Source organism: Malania oleifera, chromosome 2 (assembly GCF_029873635.1).
Source record: "Malania oleifera isolate guangnan ecotype guangnan chromosome 2, ASM2987363v1, whole genome shotgun sequence".
Lineage (NCBI taxonomy): Eukaryota > Viridiplantae > Streptophyta > Magnoliopsida > Santalales > Ximeniaceae > Malania > Malania oleifera.
In genome coordinates, this window is record NC_080418.1 from 140,409,957 (window position 1) to 140,430,956 (window position 21,000).

The window sequence follows — 21,000 nt, forward strand, 5'->3', positions numbered from 1 at the left end:
CAAATGTTATTTTAAAATCATAAATCTATTATTAACGTATAATAATATAACAAACTACAATAAATATTCTAAACTACCCAATCCTACCCAAATCATATTTTATACCTATGCTCTGATATATATTAGATTATGCAGAACCTATATCCTATGCTCTAGTAAAATTATTTCTTTAAAGTCTACAGAACCTATAACCTATTGCTCTGATACCAAATGTAACACCCCGACCCCGAGGGGCCTGGGATATTAACTTTTTACTACTAATTTACAGCGGAAGCAAAATAAACTCAATTTTTATTACACCAGAGCACTAATCATCCATATTACAATCACTTATTTCAAAAGAAGAAAATTACACAAACGTAAATATCTGAAATCATACTAATATTTCTAGTAAATTTTTATTTTTCTAATCCCCACCCGCATGCTTGCTAAGCCTGATTTCCGACATGTCCTTCAGAGTTATCTGAAATCAAATATGATTGGGGTGAGACGACGCTCAGTAAGTAAATAAGATTATTATTAGTGTGTGGCCAAAATGAGTTTTTAAAGAATTTCGTAAAATAATAATGAATACTATAACTTCAAGATTTCTTATAGAATAAACATAAATTTAACAATTTCTGCATAAAACTTTTGTCATCAATTTCAACAGTAAATTTTTAAATCATATACTATAACTGCTAAATTAAACTTTTAACTTTAAAACTGTAAAAATATTTAATGATAAACATACATATACTTTTCCTTATACGTTTTCCTTAGATCGTCATATAAGCACCAAAATGATCCTTTTCACGTAAACTTACACTTTTCCTTCAAATTATCAGTAACTTTGTACACGTAATTAAATATGTATAAACATATATTGTAAAAACCACCCTTAGGCCTGTTTGCCGTAAGTCATGTTTACCCCCATGACTGGGTTGTGCGGTCCGAAGACTGGACTTAGCTGGCTGGCCGACCAAACTAAATCAACGTACGTAAACTTTAAGTGAGATTTTCCTTATTAAGTCCTGGACTTAAACCAGGTGTGCACTCAGGAGAAATCCACTAACATAAATAACCACTCTGTAAACAGTGTGGGTGCACTCTGATCCGTATAAACTTTAAGCTGCGGTACCGAGCATCTGTAACTTTGAACTTTCGTTGCCATAAGGGGTTTGAAAATCATCTTATTATAATTTATGCAATTTAAAATAATATCGTTAAAAATCTCATCTTTACTCATATTTACATAAAAAAAATGTAACGTAGAAATAAACTCATGCCACACAATTTTTGTGTTAAAAATATATATAATTTTATTTTTGAATAGAAAGAAATGCTGAAAATTTACCCGAGGGGATTGGAACATTTCTTAACCCAAAAATAGATGCAAGTATATTAAAGATAGAACTGGTATAATTAAATATGCGTAAAAATAAACTCATGGAAATTTTGTGGAACTAAGTAACATAATTAAAATTTACGTACAAAATAAGCTCGGGTATGAATTTAAAATAAAAAGAAACTAACATAATCAAAATTTACTTACAAATAAACTCGGGTATAAATTTTGAATAAAAATACTAACATAATCAAATTTACTTACAAATAACTCGGGTATAAATTTTGAATAAAAATACTAACATAATCAAATTTTACTTACAAAATAAATTCGGGTATGAATTTTAAATAAAAAAGAAACTAACATAATCAAAATTTACTTACCTTCTTCTTTTACTGTGTGCTACGAACACAATAATTATCTTTAAGAAATGAGATCGGAAAAAGTGGGTGATTAAGAATTTATTCAAAAATTCTCTCTCCACCACAAATTCTTTCACTTACTAATCCTTCTCTTCCTTGGAAAATTGTTGTGAAAAATCAAGGTTGAGAGCTCCCTATTTATAGGAAAATTTTGGGGAAGAAATAGAATTTATAAAAGTGTGGGGAGATGGGTGAAATTAAAATTTTTAAAAATTAAAGAATGGGCAAGGGATGGGCAAGGTATGGGTTGAGTGGAGGCTATTTGGGAGTGCTTGCCACCATTCCCACTAAATAAATTTTTAATTAATTACTTACCTAATTAATTAATCCATTACCTAACTAATTATTTTATTATTTTATTATTTTTTTCTTAATCATTATTATCATTATTATTATCATTGTTATTAATTTTAAACTTGAGTGGAGGCCATTTGGGGGTGCTTGCCACCATTCTCACTAAATAAATTTTTAATTAATTACTTACCTTATTAATTAATCCATTACCTAACTAATTATTTTATTATTTTATTATTTTTCTTAATCATTATTATTATCATTGTTATTAATTTTAAACTATATTTAGTATTTATTTTATTTTATTTTATTTTTGAACAAGAATTAAATTTAAATTTTAAAAACTCATGTGGGCCCCACATGGTCTTGTGGGCCCCATGTAGTCTTGTGGGCCCCACACAATTTCGAGACCCAAATGGATCGTACGTAATTCCAATAACTCTTATACGATTTTATGCATCCTGCATAGTTTTGAGACTTGTGAAAACCTTCATACGGTTTCGGGACTCATGTGGGCCCCACACAGTCTTGTGGGCCCCGCATAGGATACCTATATTATTATTATTTTATCATATATTTCTTCAAATTATATCAGTTAAAACATTGTTTTATGTACTCATTTACGTATATAAACAGTGTCTTGTGGCTCCGGGACTCATATGGACCCCACATAGTCTTGTGGGCCCCACATATGATACCTATATTATTATCATCTTATTATGTATTTCTACAAATTATGTCTGTCAAAACACTATTTTATGTATATATACTTATTTACGTATACAAATAGTGTCTATCCTGTTTATCCTATGAAATTCCATTTTGACCAGGCCGACCTCCAGGGAGCGACTGAGCCGCAATGGTCTCTGAGCACTCGCTAAGACAAGGTCTTTCTTAGGCATCAAACATAGAATCAAGGATCCTACAGAAAAACACTTCTGTATTGATATTAACTTAATGACTATTTTTATTATTTTATTATTATTGTACTTTAATCATATATATATATATATATATATTTTTTTTTTGGGTCATCACAGATGTTGTCGAAGAAGGCGCCGATCCTATACCATTGCATAGGGATGGTGCCACAGCAGAACACGTAGGGACTGCTGACATTACAATTGAACCTTCTGTAGACGTTCACTTCATCGACGATGAGGAAACTGATGGGGAAGATGAAGCAGGGGTCGAGTACTGTAGTAAAGAGGAAGACACTTTAGAAAGTGAGGATGATACCGATATTGAGGACATATAGGGGGGGTAAGCATGTTATTTTTGTCACTATGTATCTAACATGTGTAAATAACTTAAAAATAGATGTATGCTACGTCCATCTAATATTCATACTTCTTATATTTACTTGTTTATTAATTTGCAAATATGGCACCAGGAGGCCGACATTGGAGAAATCCTTTCAGGCACATGAATACATTGCATGAGGAAGATCTGACATCCTCCAGACCGACAGACCCTGTGGTTTTGATGCGGCGGCACCATTTTCTGAGCCATCAGCACCTCGGCCAGACATAGATACCACTTATGCGACTGATATGCAGGGAAAGTTGCCGATTGTGATGAGCAGTGTTGGTATGGATATGATTAATTTATTTACATGTCAACTGTTGATGATAGTTATTCACATGTATGATTATAATGTTGTTCTTAAATTAACTCTACTTTTAGCATCTATGTCCACGGTCAGGTCATACCATGGTGTAGCGAAGAACATGTCACTGAAAAAGCACCTGGATAGGACAAAACAACCGATTTGGATCAACATTCCTCGAGGATACACCACCCCGCTGAACAATTGGTGCACCAAATAGACGAGGGAGCTCGACATTATATGCCGACAGTATGCTCCAGTTGCCGCATTCAGTTGGCCGCAAGTGACTCAGGAGCAGTGCATGGTTCTTTACATGCGCATTTTGGTAAGTTCCGAGACCCTATAAAGTTTTTTTTAATTTAAATGTTTTTTAACTTTTGATATATTAGCAGTTAACAACCGTCTAACATTGTAATAGTATTACCTATATATACAAGAGGAGCTTGATATGGACATCCTCACGGATGACCATATGAGGAGGGCGGTCGATGTCCAATTGTGTAATAAATTTAAGAGCTATTGCTTAAAAATGCGCTCCCATTTTCGAGCAATGGGTGATGAAGCATAAGCGCGGTCGTATGGTAAGATATCCCAAGAGGATTGGGAGGTGGTGTGTCGCCATTTCCGCGACCCACGCTATTAGGTGATGTGTTTGTATTATAATCACTAATTTTTCACAATAATGGCGCTAATAAGTAGTCGTTACATCTTCCTTATAGGCCATATGTGAAACAAATGCTGCAAACAGCAACAAATTCCCTACGACCCATTGCGGTGGATCGAGGCTATTCGTAAATCATCGCCAGGTAATTACTATATATAAAATTATCTGACCATTACATGACATAATACTAATGAAGTATTATATGATAATGTAGCATGATCCCGAGACTGGTGCAGAGGAGCTACTACCGGATCTGCATCAGAGAACACACCAATGGCGATCGGGGGAGTGGATCGAGGGTGCACAGGACAAACATGTAAGTGAAACAAAAGATTTAGTTTATTACTTTATTCAAAACATCAAAGTTGTAGTCTTACTTATTCCTTTTTATCATTTTCATGACTGAAATTAGGCACGGATGGTCGAGCTGAGGGATGCACCTATTTCAGAGGGGAGTCAACACATGACAAATTTTGAGATCACTTCCCAGGTGCTTGGGCAACAAGTGGGGGGGCTGGGTGAAAGGTCTTGGAAGTGGATACATCATCCCAACAGCATCATCATCCATGGGTGTGGCAGCTCGTGCAGAGATGGAACGACAACGTTGAGAGGCCGAGTATGATAAGTAGGAGATGGCGCGACGGATGCAGATGATGGAAATGGAGAATGCGCAATTGAGAGACACGGTCTCCAACTTTCAAGCTCAGATGCAAGCCATTATGGATATGCAAACGCAGTTTGAGGAAATGATGCACCAATCTGGACGAAATGATGTGGGTGGCCCCTTTGCTTAAAAGGTATGTATGGTACTTATAGCTTAATGATGACGATGATTATAATACTACACATTAAATATCTTAAATATTTATTTATCTATGTATAATAATGGAGGTGGGGATCTAGGGACATGAAATATTATTTTGATGGCAGGAGAAATTTAAAATAGGCACCAATATGGGGACTTGTATGGGAGCAGGGTTCTTCATTGCCCTTTTTCTCTTTGTATTTTGATATGCCCCACATCATTTTTAATGTTTGGATCCATCGTGTAAGATTTGTAACTCATTAATTATAAGGTATTATGATCACAATTGAGTTTCATGTTAAATTATGTTTTCATACTTATATGGGTATAGATTTTACATGAAAAAATGATTTGTCATGTTTCTTGTATTTGTGCAGCTTAAAAGTACGAATAACTTAATTAGGCTCAATTGAGTGATGTTTTACTAATTGTTACTGATACGAGAGGAGTGAATCAGATGATTCGGAGGCATGTTATTTTGTATAGAGTACGATAGTGGCAAAGCAGATTCATGTCTTATGCAGGTGAGATTGACATGAGATGTGTTCTTGTCATGCTCTATTTGGGTCTCACGTCAATTTTTCAGGATATGTTTAGGTCATTTAAAATATTTTTAATGAGCATATCATCGGATGACTCGAAATAACCATTTTTTTTATATTTTGAATTTAATATATGGTAACATATATTGCTGTCGTGAATATGCTACATGATTGCATGCTAGTCCAAAATGCCTCCTGCATGGCAGATGAAGTTGATGTGTATTGCATGCTAACAGTGAATATAGGTTTTTGTGTGATTTCAACTTATAAATGATCTATTTGAACTTATCAGGTGCAGGTTTTATGGGAAAACGTCCAATTTACAGATGACATGCTACCAAAATTTCGTTAAAATTTTTCCAAACGAAAAGAAAATATAGGCTTAGTTTAATGTTAAAATATTTTTGAAAGGATGAGTGAAACTTAGGAATTATAATAAATGAGGCAATGTAGACTTAGTTCATTTAGAATGAACATTCATTTATATGTTTTTGGTCCAGTAAGCTTAAAGCATTCATTGTCGAGCCGAAATCATTGAAAATATTGTAAACACTTGGCTGAGGATTTGAAAATTTGAAAAAGACATAAGTTGAATATATACATAACTCAGAGGGAGCATCATTTTCATAATTATTTCAATTAAATGGTCTCATCATCTCATATCGTTCATGTCCAAATGCCTGGATGAATAACAATACTACACTGAACTCAATACTATCCACTGTTCTCTACTATTTATATTCTGAATTTAATATATGGTAACATGTATTACTTTCGTGAATATGCTACATGATTGCATACTAGTTTAGAATGCCTCCTACATGGCGGATGCAGTTGATGTTTTTTGTATGCTAGTAGTGGAGATAGGTTTTCATGCGCCTTCATCTTCTTATAAATGATCTATTTGAACCTATCAGGTGCAGGTTTAATAGGAAAACGTCCAATTTACAGATGGCATGCTGCCATAATTTGGTTAAAATTTTCCCAAACAAAAAGAAAAACTATGAACACCGATAATTATGATAAAACAAATGTTAAAGTAATAACGATTGGATTGACATCTCCATCAGTCCTAATTAAATCATTGCACAGGTAAGGACAAATTCTAGGTTGGATTCGTCTAACAAGTGGATAGGTAAATGTAAATATTGTCCACGTAGTCACATTCACCCTCCCTCTATCTATGCTTCAAATTTCTAGTTTTGAAAATCCGTAGGAATGCGAAGATGTGACATAAATTAGGGATTTGTCTGGACATATGGGTTGCAATGTCATTGTAGAAAAGAACAAAAAAAGAGTGGAAAAAAATGGTCCATGCACGAGATCATAGGGCATATTTTATTTTCCATGATTTTCTCAGCTACCAAACAAATGACCAATTTCATGTCCATTTGATTGACATATTTTACTTAGTTCTAATATTTTCTCATTAAGACTTGAATAGATGCATACTTGCTCATGCCAGTTCATGACCTTTTTCTCCATGAATCTTCCCATTTCCCTCCCCTGCAAACCCCACAATCACTGTTTAGAGTTTTATTTCAAGTAGAACAATAATGTTTGTCTACGAAACAGTAAAGCATGCTAATTGGACACATGTCCCCGGCTGGATTTATTCCCTGCATCCCTTTCCCCTCACAATGCTAATACCTCATTGAGTCATTGTGCAAATCCCCCATAAACTAATCTCATGCTGCGTTCTAGAGCATGCATTTTACATCTTAAATTTAGATTTAAATAGACTTTAATAAATTTCAATATAATTTTATGCTCCCCATGTTTAGAGACACTTTGGACTTGAATTTACATTGAATTTAAATAAAATGTAATATAAAATTGTATTAAAATTTGTCCAAATCCATTCAAAATGTTCGAAATCTATACTCTCAAACGCAATGTTACATTTTTCATTATTGATATTACTACCGTACAAATTATGTAATATGCATGATTATGAAATCTTTGCAAATTTGTTATATCATATAATTAATTTTCCTGATTATACTCAGCGTCATCTCTCCTCGATTTGGTATACTAAATTTTTTTTAATGACTCTTAATTTGTAGGATTCGCAACTGTCATAACATTAGCACGATGTCATGCTTGCATGCACTATAGTCGTCAGATGTAACTTTTGACTATTTCTTAATAATTTTTATTGTTATTTGAACAAATGGAGTTTTTGTATTTTAATTTGAATTCGTACAAGTATTTGTATTTAAATTTTGAATATTTTTTAAAATAATTGTTGTTATCTGAACATATGTTATTTCTTCATTTTAATTGAATTTGTATTTAAATTCGAATTTTTGAATGATTTACAAATTTTGTAGTAATTATGGTTTCGGTTTATGTATTCGAAAATGTAATTATAGATTTTTATATAAGAATTCATGATTAAAAAAATTAGTATTAAAAAGATTTTCTATTTTTCTAATTATTAGTAAAAGATTCAAATTTGTCACTAATACCCTACTATTAGTGACGAATTTGAATCATTCACAAATAACTTACTTTTAGTAACGAATTTCAGATTCGTCAATAATACCATGCTAGTAGTGACGAATTTTTAATTCGTCACTAATACCGCTTCTATTAGTGACGAATTTCTGATTCGTCAATAATACCATACTAGTAGTGACGAATTTATAATTCGTCACTAATACCATACTAGTAGTGACGAATTTCTAATTCGTCACTAATATTGTTTCTATTAGTGACGAATTAGAAATTCGTCAGTCATATCATGCTAGTAGTGACGAATTTCTAATTTGTCACTAATACCTCTACTATTAGTGACGAATTTCTATTTCGTCATTAAGACCCCAACTATTAGTGATGAATTTGAGTTGAGTTGTTCTATACTATATAGTGACGGTGTTAGGGTTTTATTGACGGAGTATATCTGTCACTAATACTCCATTATTAGTGACGAAAGTTAAATTCGTCACTAAAAGTTAATAGTAACGGCACATATAACAACTATTTTAAAATCGTCACTAATAGCCTGATTTTTTGTAGTGGTTTATCTATGTTGAACATAAAGATCAAATCGTTTTACAAATTAATTCTGAATATCTCTTGAGGTTTATATTTGTACAAAAATATTTGTTGAGATATTGAAAGTGTGCTAAGGATCTTTATTTGTGCATTGTGACTGAAATCATTATCTTGACACAAAGATCATATCATTTACACTCTCATGCACTGATTGCAACATTTGCATAAATATTTGAGAGTAGACATTTAGATCACATTGAGCTTACTTCATTATATCATTTGGTGGTGTATTGATTACATTGGTATATAATCTGCTTAATTGAGAAGCATATTTGTTGTACGTAATTTCTATTGTGAAAAATATTATCGTATTCCAGGCATGGCCTGAGGAGGCGATAATCTTGCCCGATAAAGATTGGTTGTAAAGGTTGAGGTCAACAATGTGCTAATTGACCTGGTTGTTTAGGTGCTGCTCCACCCATTAAGTGAGCCTATAGTGGTAATCCTTGTGCTCGTCAGCCAAGGCGGGGATGTAGGCAGTTTGCTAAACCTTGATAACATTTTTGGGTGTCATCTTTATTTACAACTTTCTTGTGCATGCTTGGTTAATCTAATTGTGCAATTCAATTTCAGTTGTACATTTAAATTGATTTAATTTATCTGCACTAGATTGACCTTAGGGTTGTGTAATACTGTTGTTAGGGGATTGGCCTAGGGGATAAAATTTGAAAATACCAATTCACCCCCCTTTTGGGATTACGGTAAAACTAACAGTGTCTTTCTCTTCCCTAATTCTCTTTAATTTTCTATATATATAAATTGCGTGGATGCTTACTTAATTGCTGAAAATTAATTTTTTATTGGGAATTTCAGAAACCTTAAAGGGAGTACGTTGATTGATAAATATCAAAGTTTACAGAAACCTTAAAGGGAGTACGTTGATTGATTAATATCAAAGTTTGTGTTGGAATTTGTGTGATCCCAAGAGAGGGGGGGGTGAATTAGGTTTTAAAAATTTTTTGGCTAATTTAAACAATTCGTCGATTTATCATAGTATCATATTCCATTCAACATGTATACGTGTATGTAAAGTGAGTTTAACAATAAAAGCAAACATACACGTGTGCAGTATCTTATTTAAATCAAATGTGCGCATGAGAATAATTTCTACATTAAATAAACATTCACACACATGCTGAAATTAAAATGCAGGAATTTAAATAAGATAGAAAGAGTGACCCAGATTTGTTATCAAGGTTCGACCAAACCAGCCTACATCCCCGCCTTGGGCTCACCCCCAATGGTTCCACTATACCTGCTCACTTAACCGGGCAGAGCAAAAGCCTTTTACATCCTCTCCTTACGGGACGAGGAAAACACCAGCTCAATTACTAGGCTGAACCAATCTAGTCTCACTTGCGGGGCTGACATTCCTCAGTTCAATTTCGGGCTGAACCGAACCTTCACTTGCGGGGCTGAGACTCCCCAGTTCAATTTACGGGCTGAACCCAACCGTTACATGAAAACCATTTTTGTACATGAAAATATGTTTTTGAAATACAAGCAGAGACGTACACACTTAGCTCATACAAATACACACTCCAATGATGTGAAATAATGCTCAGGGGAGTAAGGGTGCTTAACTACATTTAAACTCTAATAAAAAGTTTTCTCCAAAAAGATATTTTAATATTAATAATATAGGAGAACCTAGGGTTTTTCTCTTTCAATGATTTTTGCACAACTATAATGTATATGAAAAATGTGTATGATGTTCTCTAACAAAGATTTATGCAAGTGAGAAATACTTGGAGAATCTAAGAGTTAAGCTCAATAAAATGTTTATGCAATAAATAAATTTTCTCCCAAAGAATATTTATCAAGGAAATAATCCGGGAGAAATGCAAGCAATACTCTCAAAGATTGATTTTCAAAAAGTAAGTAACAAGAGAGAGTATATGCATGTAAATACAAATATAAAGCCCAAAATAAAATACTATCTTTGAAAGTGATTTTGAGATAAAACAAGTGAAAGAGAGTTGGAGAGATTTGAATAAAATATTTTGCCCCAAAGAAAAAAATTTTGCAATAAAAACAAGTTGGGGGAACTTTGATTAATAGAAGATTAGAGAGAAATTTAGAGTTAATCAAAGTTGTTAATCTAGAGTAATGAGGGGTTATTTATAGAGTTTATGGACAATATGACCTTTGGGGACACACGCTCGGAATTTTGGAAAAGTTTAATTAAGTTTAATGACGTTTTAAACACTTAAAAAATATTCCAACTCGAGAGCACTGGTCGACCAGAAGACTTTCGATCGACCGAAGTTCATATGGCTCGGTTGACTGAGCCAATTTTGAACTTCGGGGTCGGTCGACCAGGAAGGGCGATTTTTCCAAATTAGCGCGGTTCGATCGACCAAGGTGAAAATGAACTAAAGGTTCGGTCGACCGGAAGAGGTGATTTTTCAAAACAGCGAGGTTCGGTCGACCGAGACATTTTGAACTAAGAAGTTCGATCGACCAGGTTGTTGGGGCATTTCCCGAGGACCCTCGGTCGACCAGAGCGTTGGAGTACATTTTGGGCTCGGTTGATCAGGTGGTCAAAAAGTTGACTCCAAAGGAGTTCGGTCAACCGGAGCCAAATGAACTACACAGTTCGGTCGATCGGACTGTGATCAACTAGTTGACCTGGTCCGAGTTCGGTCGACTGGGGCATGTTGTACATGGTAGTTCAGTCGACCGAGTGTGCACATTTTTTGCATTTCGGTCCTATTTGAGCCAACAATCACCCTGTTTGACCCTAAAGTTATTCCAAAAACTTTGTATGATTTTGGTCTATTTAAAAAAAAAAAAACTTTTGGTGAGATGTGGTGGTTCCTAGGGTCTATCTATGGTCATTTTGAGCATTCAAACACATCATGCAGATGCATGCAATATTACAGACCAAAGATAAAAAATAAATGCATGTACAAATTAAAAACAAATGTCTTCGTCTTTTTGCTCTTCTGACATCATAGAATGCGTTTGATCGTATAGTCTTTAAGTCCTGCAAGCTTCCATCGCCGTTGTCTTATGTGTGTGTTAAATTAATGGACCTGTTTATATGCTAAATACACACATAAGAAACATGTGCTTTGTTAGCATCAAAATAGGGATTGGACTTAAAAAGTCAACAATAATACGTTGATTGATAAATATCAAAGCTCATTAACTTATTGATTAAATTCAAGTAACTTATTTGATATCAAAGTCTGAATTTTGGAAGCTTGTTGAAATTTCTATTTTGGTTCATATTGAGAAATTAAGCTTACCTTGTTGATTGGATTGACATATTCAAAAGGATTGTTGGTTGGACTTGTGAGGTTGCAAATCAATGTTGTTTTAATTGTGTGTTTTTTGAATATTAATTTTTTAGGTAAAGTCTTAACTGAATGAACTCGTAAATAAAGAGGTTTCAAAGAAAATTTGGAAAACTCAATTCACCCCCCCTTTTGGGAATACACCTTAATTTTCAATTGTTATCAGAGCGGGATTGTAGTAAATCTTAAACTAGAAGCTACATAAAGATCCCTATGGCACACCTAGGTGTATCTCCCTTTGCTGAAGGTCAATCCTCATATAGACCACTTATATTCTGCAGTGTAAACTACACTTTTTGGAAACAACGAATAAGGATATACTTACAAACTATGAATTAGAAAGTATGAAAAGTAGTCACACATGGTGACCTTATCCCTACTAAAAATGTCGACAACAAAGATATACCTAAGGAAGAAAAAGAGATGAATGATAATGACCTTAAGATGTTGCAAATAAACTCTAATGCAGTGAATGCACTATATTGTGCTCTTGATGTTAATGAATTCAATAGGGTCATGACATGTAAATCAGCTAAAGAAATCTGGGATAAACTTGAAGTAACCTATGAAGGAACGATTGATGTAAGAGATAGTAGAATCGATATGCTCACTAGCGAGTATAAAGCATTTAGTATAAACCCTTATAAGACCATTATTTGTATGCACACTAGGTTCACCCATATAATAAACTCCCTTAATGCCTTAGGGAAAAATTACTCAACTTATGAAATGATCTGGAAAATTCTTAGAGGACTTCCACCAATTTGGGAAGCTAAGGTTACTGCAATTACGAAAGGAAAAAAAATTGAAAAATACCTCCTTAGATGAATTAATTGGATCTCTCCTTACTTATGAAATGACAATAAATGAAAGAACTAGTGGAAAATCTAAAGCCAAGGAATGTATCGCTTTTAAAGCTCCAAATAAAAGTTCTAGTGATGAAGATGAAGAGATAATGTATGTGAATGATGTAGCCCTCATAACCAAGAGACTTGCAAAAATCCTTAGAAAGAAAAACAAAATAAAATTCTAGGACTCCAAATCAGGTAAAGAAGAACCTAATGAAAAGAAAACAAAGAAAAAACCTCTTATATGCTATAATTGCAAGAAAGTTGGACACATAAAACTAGATTATCCACAGCTTAAGAAAGATTCTAAAAAGAAGAGGAAAAAGGCAATAAAGGCAACTATATGGGACAATATAAGTTCTAGTAGCTCAGAAAGCGAATCAAGCGATCAAGAGGTTGAAAATGGTTGTTTTATGGCATGGGACAGTCATGAGGAACAAATTAAGCTTTTCATCCAAATCTTGTGATAATTCATACAATGAATCTAGTTCATTTGATGAATCCAGTGATGAGAGTAAACCATCTTATGAAGAACTAAAAATAGAATTATTCAAAGTTCATAAGATTCTAGTTAAAGTAACTAAACAATATACTTTATTGAAAAATAGGAATGAAGCTGTAATGAAAGAATTAGAATAAAAATTCTTGCTGAAAGAGAAATGGATTTAACAGTCAAGAGATTGGAAAGTAAGAATGAAAAAGTAATGAAAGAACTAGAAGATTTAAGATCTCAAACTTCTATTGAAAAAGAAAAGGACCTAGTCATTGGTGAACTTGAAAGCAAAATAAATCAGATAACTAAAAAACTAGTAAGAATGCAAGCAAAGTGCAAAGGAATAAAATATTCAGAAATACTTTGCCAAAGTAAAATTAAAGATCAAGATAAAATAATTTACAATTTCACTAAAGGAAAGGAGAACTTTGATAAAATGATTGGATCACAAAGAATGTCTTTGCATAAAGAATGTATATGATTAAATGGAGTAGAGAACACAAGGAAAAAGAACCTCTACATGAGGTACTTTGTAAGAGCCTTTAAAGACTATGTTAGTACCTCCTCAAATGCTTACACACATACCACATGTTTTCTATGTAAGGAGAAAGGACACATTAAGTTTGAATGTCCATTAAAGAGAAAGGGTGTGAAAATTAAGTAAGTTTGGAAAGTAAAAGAAACATCTCTTGTTAAACCATCAAGACCTAAGAAAGTATGTGTACCAAGATGAAAACTTAGTTCACAAACCAAGGCCTCCATAGATCTTAGGAATAGTCATTCTTATTAGGAATTGAGAAAGATAAATTTGTACTTAAATGAAAAGACGGTAAATTTAAAAGCATGATTGATAATGATGATTGCTAATGATGACTGATAATGATGATAGCTTCACATGATATTTACTCTCATACTATACATGGATACAGAGTTTGTCCTTCAAGAATGAAATTATGAATTTATTGAATATGAAATATATTTCATTCAAGGGCCCGGCCGGGGGGGGGGGGGGGTGGTGGTTAAACTTGTTAAGTAATAATGTCATGATTTTTGTTCATTACTAGAAATTATTGAAAAAATATGATATACAATCTTTTGTATTTTCTCATGCTTTTTAGGATTTATTGTCTATTTTTTTTATGCATGATGAATGCAAAAGTTCTGTTTTATGTCTTCACTGAATCTATACTTATGCTTATGGTTGCTCAATGCCTTTGTATTTATATGTTTTTCTTGATATCTTACTCTTTTTGATTGATGTCAAAAGGGGGATAATTTTTGGACAAAAATTGAGCATGACACTGCATACCTAAGCATGTATATTGGCTCAACTATGAAATCAAATATATGAGCATGATAATTAATATTGATATATGAACATGATATTGAAATTGATCTTAATATGGCAAATATTGTTAAGTTGATGCTTATTGTAAGGGGGAGTCTTATTAAGGCTTACTCATTTTTGCTCCTTATTTGTTATTATCAAAAAGGGGGAGATTGTTGCCTAACAAGGCTTACGAATCTTATTTTAATGATAACAAATCAAGGAAACTTAAAATGTTTGGTTAAGTGATGATGTTTCATGTAACTCAAGTATCAAGCGCAAGTGACCTAAGTGACAAATATCAAAGTGCTTGACAAAAAGATTGAACTTAAGGGGACAAGATATTATGAAGTTAATGATGAAGCTTAAAGCTAAGCTCAATGTGAAGAATGGAAGTTATACATGAAGACTTAATAATTAGAAGAGTCAGAGTTTAAGAAGTCTCATGTAAGTTCTTCAAACATTTCAATATGAATGAATGAAGCTCTTAGGAATCTTTTATTGACTTAGAGACCAATTTTTGAAAACCCCGAAAAATGTTTTTTTAAAGATGTATGAAGTATTTCAAAAAATTAAAGGATCAAAGTCTTGAAAATTAAAACATTGGGGAAATTCGCTAGTTCAGTCAACTGACATTTTTATGCTGAATTAATTGAACATATAGAACAAGCCCAGTTGACTAACCCTCTGAGATCAACTGATTGACACCATTCTCACTTTGAATTTTCGTTGATTTTTAAAGATCAGGTGACTGACCCCGATAGTCTAGTCAACTGACCCCGATAGTCTTGTCGACTGACCTTCATAAAATTCAAATTTAAGCAGCGAATAAAAGTTTCCAAATTAGATTGCTTGACCTCCAAACTTTACGAAAACTTAGGAAGCACTCCAAGTAACTTGGGGAATATGAAAATTAATATTTTTCATCTATAAATACATGTTATATCAAAGGATTAAAGATACCAATGCATACAATCAGCACTCAAGCTAAATACTTTCTACTTTTCAAAAGTCATCTTGCTAAAACACTCTTGCTGAAGTTTTCTATTGAGAATTTGTTGATTAAAGTCTACGGTTCTTATCCTCTACTTGAAATTTTCAATCTAAGAAAGAACCCGGTGATATACACTTGAGCTTCATATTTCTATATTGATATTTGATTGAAGTATATTGTGGTATTCATTGTACTAATCTACTCTAGCTAAGAGTGCTTCTTGTACACAAGAATTGTTTTTGTTTCTCTTGTTGTTCTTGCCGGTTTAGGTTTGTTGAATCGTTGGACTACCAAGCATGAGGTATCGCTTGGAGAGGAGGGCTCCATCCTACTTGAAAAAGTGTGTAAACTGTTTGTTCCGCCCAGTTAAGGGAGCAGTATAGTGAAATCCTTAGATTGTTTACCTAAGGCGAGGACGTAAGCGGGTATAGTCGAACCTCGTAAAATCTTGGTGTCTTTCTCTTACCTAAATCTTTTTAATTTTTTGCTTATATAAATTGTGTAGATGCTTACTTAATTGCTGGAAATTAATTTGTTATTGGGAATTATGGAAACCTTAAGGGAAGTACGTTGATTGATAAATATCAAAGTTTGCGGAAACCTTAAAGAGAGTACGTTGATTCATAAATATCAAAGTTTGCGGAAACCTTAAAGGAATACGTTGATTGATAAATATAAAAACTCATTAACTTATTGATTAAATTCAAGTAACTTATTTGATATCAAAATCCGAATTTTGGAAGCTTACTGAAATTTTTATTTTGTTTCATATTGAAAATCAAGCTTACCTTGTTGATTAGATTGACATACTCAAAAGGATTGTTAGTTAGACTTGTGAGGTTGCAAATCAATATCCTTGTAATTGTGTGATTGCTGAATATTAATTTGTTAGGTTAACTCTTAACTAAAGGAACTCGTAAAATAAAGAGGTTTCAAAGAGAAATTTAGAAACCCACTTCACCCCCTCTTTTGGGAATACACTTTACTTTTCGGATACCTTTTTTCCTACTTTATATCTTAAGTGATTTAGTTAGACTCTTTATTTAGCTAAAATGCACATACAACATTTTCATAATTTTCATACAATATTAATTGGCATCATGAAACATAGAATTCAAGGTTTTCTTTTCCATTATTTATGATCATATGTAACAAATTAATTTTTCTAACAAAATGTCAATGCACCGTAACAAATAAATTTATTGATTAAAATACAAACACTCAAAAAAAAAAAATCCATCATAAATCAACTTCAAAAATAGTTTTGAGAGGGTTTTTAATCCTTATGTTTGGTTTGAGATGTGTCATTTCATAAGAATAAAATAGTGCCATTCCTTCATTCTTTGGCTATGTGCAAAGGGTAAGTTGGCCACATCAGACAGTATTTATGTGGAAGATATAAATAAAACCTGTTGGTTGGGCATGACTGATGGGTGGAGAGGAGCACTCAGCCACTGGTTGTGGCTGAAACTCAGTGAGGATAAATTGCCAAATCAGTAATTTCAATCTGAAAATAAATTACAGAGGAATAAAATCTCTCTCACGGCTCACTGGCTAATCTCTCTCACACACCACATTGCTCACATTTACTCACACACAACTCAGCTATTTATAGTAATTATAGAAATCAAATAATCAACAATGGTGGGTGCAAATCTTCAATAGAGGTGGGCTGGTAGGTGGAGTAGGTTGCCTGCAAATCTCCAATGTCCACAACGGTGGGCTGCCGGTCTTCAATGGAGGTGGGCTGCCGGTCTTCAAGTTTAATCTTCAACATCCCCCCTTAAACTTGACTCTCCTAATTTTGTCATTCCGAGCATTGTCTTCAGTCTTGCAAAAATATCATGTCTGAGTGGTTTTGTGAAAATGTCAGCAATCTGATCATACGTTCTGCAAGATATCAATTCCACTTCTTTCTTCCTGTAACCCTTGGCGACATGTTTTGCTTTGTATCTCTGGACTTCTCTTTGAGTGTTCTTCTTGGTCTTGTAGACCCATTTTACACCAATAGTTTTGTGGCTCTTCGGGAGATTTGTCAACTCCCAAGTCTTGTTCTTCTTGATGGATTGTATCTTCTCATCCATCATTTTTCTCCATTTGTTTTCTTCGTTAGCTTTCTCAAAGCTAATTGGGTCGCTAGTTAGCAACAGGCAGTTTAGAGCAATATATTCTTCCATTGGTTCTGTATTTTCATACAGATCGGCTAGATTTCGAGCTCCTCTAGGTCTCATGTCTGAGATTTCACGCTCAATTGGTGATGGAGCTTCATTCCTCTGTGGTGAACCATGTGGAGGTGTCTGCAGCTCAGGAATTTGTGGCTCGATAACCACTTCTCTTGTCTGTGTAGGTTCTTCTCCTTCAAGTGTCAATTCCGCATCTTTGGAACATTCAACCTGGTCCCATTTCCAGGATTCATTTTCTTCAAAGATGACATCCCGACTGTGAAAGACTTTCTTATTAATGGGATTGTAAAGTCGATATCCCATGGTGCTATCGCCATATCCTACAAGGATACACTTCTCTCCTTTATCATCCAGCTTTGTCCTTCTTGCTTCTGGGATCTTGGCGTAGGCTATGGAGCCAAACACCCTAAGATGACTCACACTGGGCTTGTGAGTACTCCAGGCTTCATATGGTGTCTTTGTATCAAGACTCTTCGTCGGACACCTATTTAGCAGATAGACTGCACATAACACTGCTTCTGCCCAAAAACTCTTGGGCACATTTTTATCCTTTAACATGCTTCTAGCCATGTTAAGGATTGTGCGATTCTTCCTTTCGGCTACACCATTCAACTGGGGAGTGTATGATGGTGTGAACTGTTTCTGAATTCCTTGTTGTCTAAGGAATTCCAGGAAAGCTTCGTCTTTGTACTCTCCTCCTTGGTCTGACCGGAGTGACTTGATGCGGAAGCCACTCTGTTTCTCCACAAGAGTTTTGAACTCTTTGAACTTATCGAATACCTCTGACTTCCTTTTCAAGAAGTAGACCCAGGTCTTCCTGCTGTAGTCGTCAATAAAGGTGAGGAAGTATCGATTCTGTCCATTCGAAAATGGTCTTAATGGACCACACACATCTGTGTGTATTAGCTGGAGCGGCATGGTTGATCTCCAGTCGGCTTGCTTTCCAAAGCTGTTTCTATGTTGCTTGCTCAAAATACAGCTTTCACATATCACATTTGGATGATGGATATTGGGTAAGCCCTTCACCATCTTCTTGCTTCCCAATTGTTTCAAACTTTCAAAGTTTAGATGCCCATACCTTAGATGCCATAGCCAGTCTTTGTCTTTGATGATAGCACTCAAACACCTTGGCGTATCATGTTGGATGGCGAGCGGAAACATTCGATTCTTTGCCATTTGAACTCGAGTAACAAGCTTTCCTCGAGCATCTATTATCACCATCTGCTTATCACTGAGGCTAATTCGATAGCCTCTCTCCACGAGCTGTCCAAGACTAAGTATATTAGTCTTCATGGCTGGCACATAGTAGACGTTGGAGATGTAAGCATGATCTCCGGACTTTTGTTTGATCAAAACATCTCCTCTCCCTTGGACTGAGATTTTTGAATCATCTCCGAAAGAGATCTCCCCTTGAACTTTCTCATCAAGTTCAAAAAATAGGTTCTTTCTGCCAGTCATATGATTGCTGGCTCCAGAATCAAGGTACCAAACACTCTGGTCCTGAGGAGTTGCATTGTGTGCCATCAGCATCAATGACTCTCCATTTGCATGATCTGTTTCGGCAAGGTTGGCCTCCTCGCTAACCTTTTCTTGTTGTCGTCCCCAACACTCATTACTATAGTGCCCATACTTATGACAATTATAGCATTGAATGTTTCTTTTATCTTCATTCAAAACGATTTTTGTATCCTCCCCTTCTTCCTTGTCCTCTGCCTTGTGGGACATAGCTCTGTTGATTTCGTCCTCCTCTAGTGGGACCTCTTCTGCCTCTGCCACCTTCTCTGGAGTTAAAATTTCCAGAATTTCTTCCACGAGATCCTCGGTCTCGTCCTCTTCCTTGTTGTGACGTCCCCCCTTTGTCGTATCTATCTGTAGTGAGGGACAACTTCGTTTGGAGAGCTTGCTCCAGTGCTTTATCATCACTTCTTCTATTGACTTTTTGCTCATGGGCTTGGAGTGAGCCCACAAGTTCTTCTACAGACATTGTTTCCAAGTCTTTTGTCTCCTCTAGGGTCACAGCTATATAATCATATTTTGGATCTAAAGATCGCAAAATTTTTTCACAAATTCTCTCGTCATTGAGAATTTCTCCATTTCTTCTTAATTGATTTGATACTACCATTACTCGTGTATAGTAGTCTGAAATGGATTCAGTAGACTTCATTTTAAGAGATTCGAACTCACCTCGCAATGTCTGAAGACGAATCTTTTTTACTTTATCTGCACCTTTGTGTGTTCGATGGAGAGAGTCCCAGACTTCTTTAGATGTCTTCGCGGAGGCAATGATTTCGAACGTGGCCTCATCAAGGCCTTGGTAGATTATGGATTTTGCCTTGCAATCTTTCTTTCGATCGGCTCGCAAGGTCGTTCTTTGAGCTTCGGGCATAGCTGCTTCGACTTCTTTTGATGGGCTTTCTCTGTACCCATCTTCAACGATATCCATGACATCCTGAGAACCTAAAAGGGCTCTCATTTGAATCGACCAGTTGTCATAATTCTCTCGGGTCAATTTTGGAATGACCGATTGAATAGTACCGTTAGCCATCGAATTCAATATATAAAAAACAGAGAAATGGGGGCTGATTTTGGTAAATCTAATGAAACCAATAAATTCAGAAGATTGAAAAACCTTAGGAACCGGTTTTGGTTTGCAAAGAACCGGTCTAAAAATCACCGAACCGGCTATAGGAAAATTCTGGTGAATTTTTGAACTAACCGGTTTAACTTAACGGCCTTTAAACGGCGTTAACCCCTCCGTTAGGCCACGTGGCGCTTTCTGGGCGCGCCGCGTGTCGGCGCTTAGGAGCGGGTCGGAGGCGGGTCGGACCTCGTTCACGGATCCGGGTTGCGGGTTTGGCACGCGGGTCGCTGACCGGGTCGCGGGTCGTAGATCCGGGTCGCGGGTCGCTTTGCGGGTAGGATCTCGCCAATCGGGCGAGGAAGACGCGTGCAGGCGCGTGTCGCGGTCGCCGGAGTCTTGCCGGCGCGTGGGAAGAACGGTGCTTACGTGGGAGGCGCGTGGGGGCGCGTGGGAGATCTCCCTGTGTCCGTTTGAGACGTGATTTTCACCGTTGGAATCGTCTCGAGCTGAATTGTACAATGGTAGGCTCAATTTGATATTTGGAGCAAC

At 35.2% G+C, this 21,000-nt stretch overlaps 1 protein-coding gene across 1 annotated transcript in view; it reads left to right on the plus strand.

Moving 5' to 3' along the window:
• Positions 1–4,948: 4,948 nt before the first annotated feature.
• The window catches only part of LOC131148414 (receptor-like protein 3), a 73,963-nt gene continuing 57,911 nt past the window's right edge, over positions 4,949–21,000 (plus strand). Inside the window, exon 1 of the mRNA XM_058098115.1 lies at positions 4,949–5,089. Within this exon, the coding sequence (XP_057954098.1) occupies positions 4,949–5,089 (141 nt within the window). The remainder of the gene's footprint in view (positions 5,090–21,000) is intronic.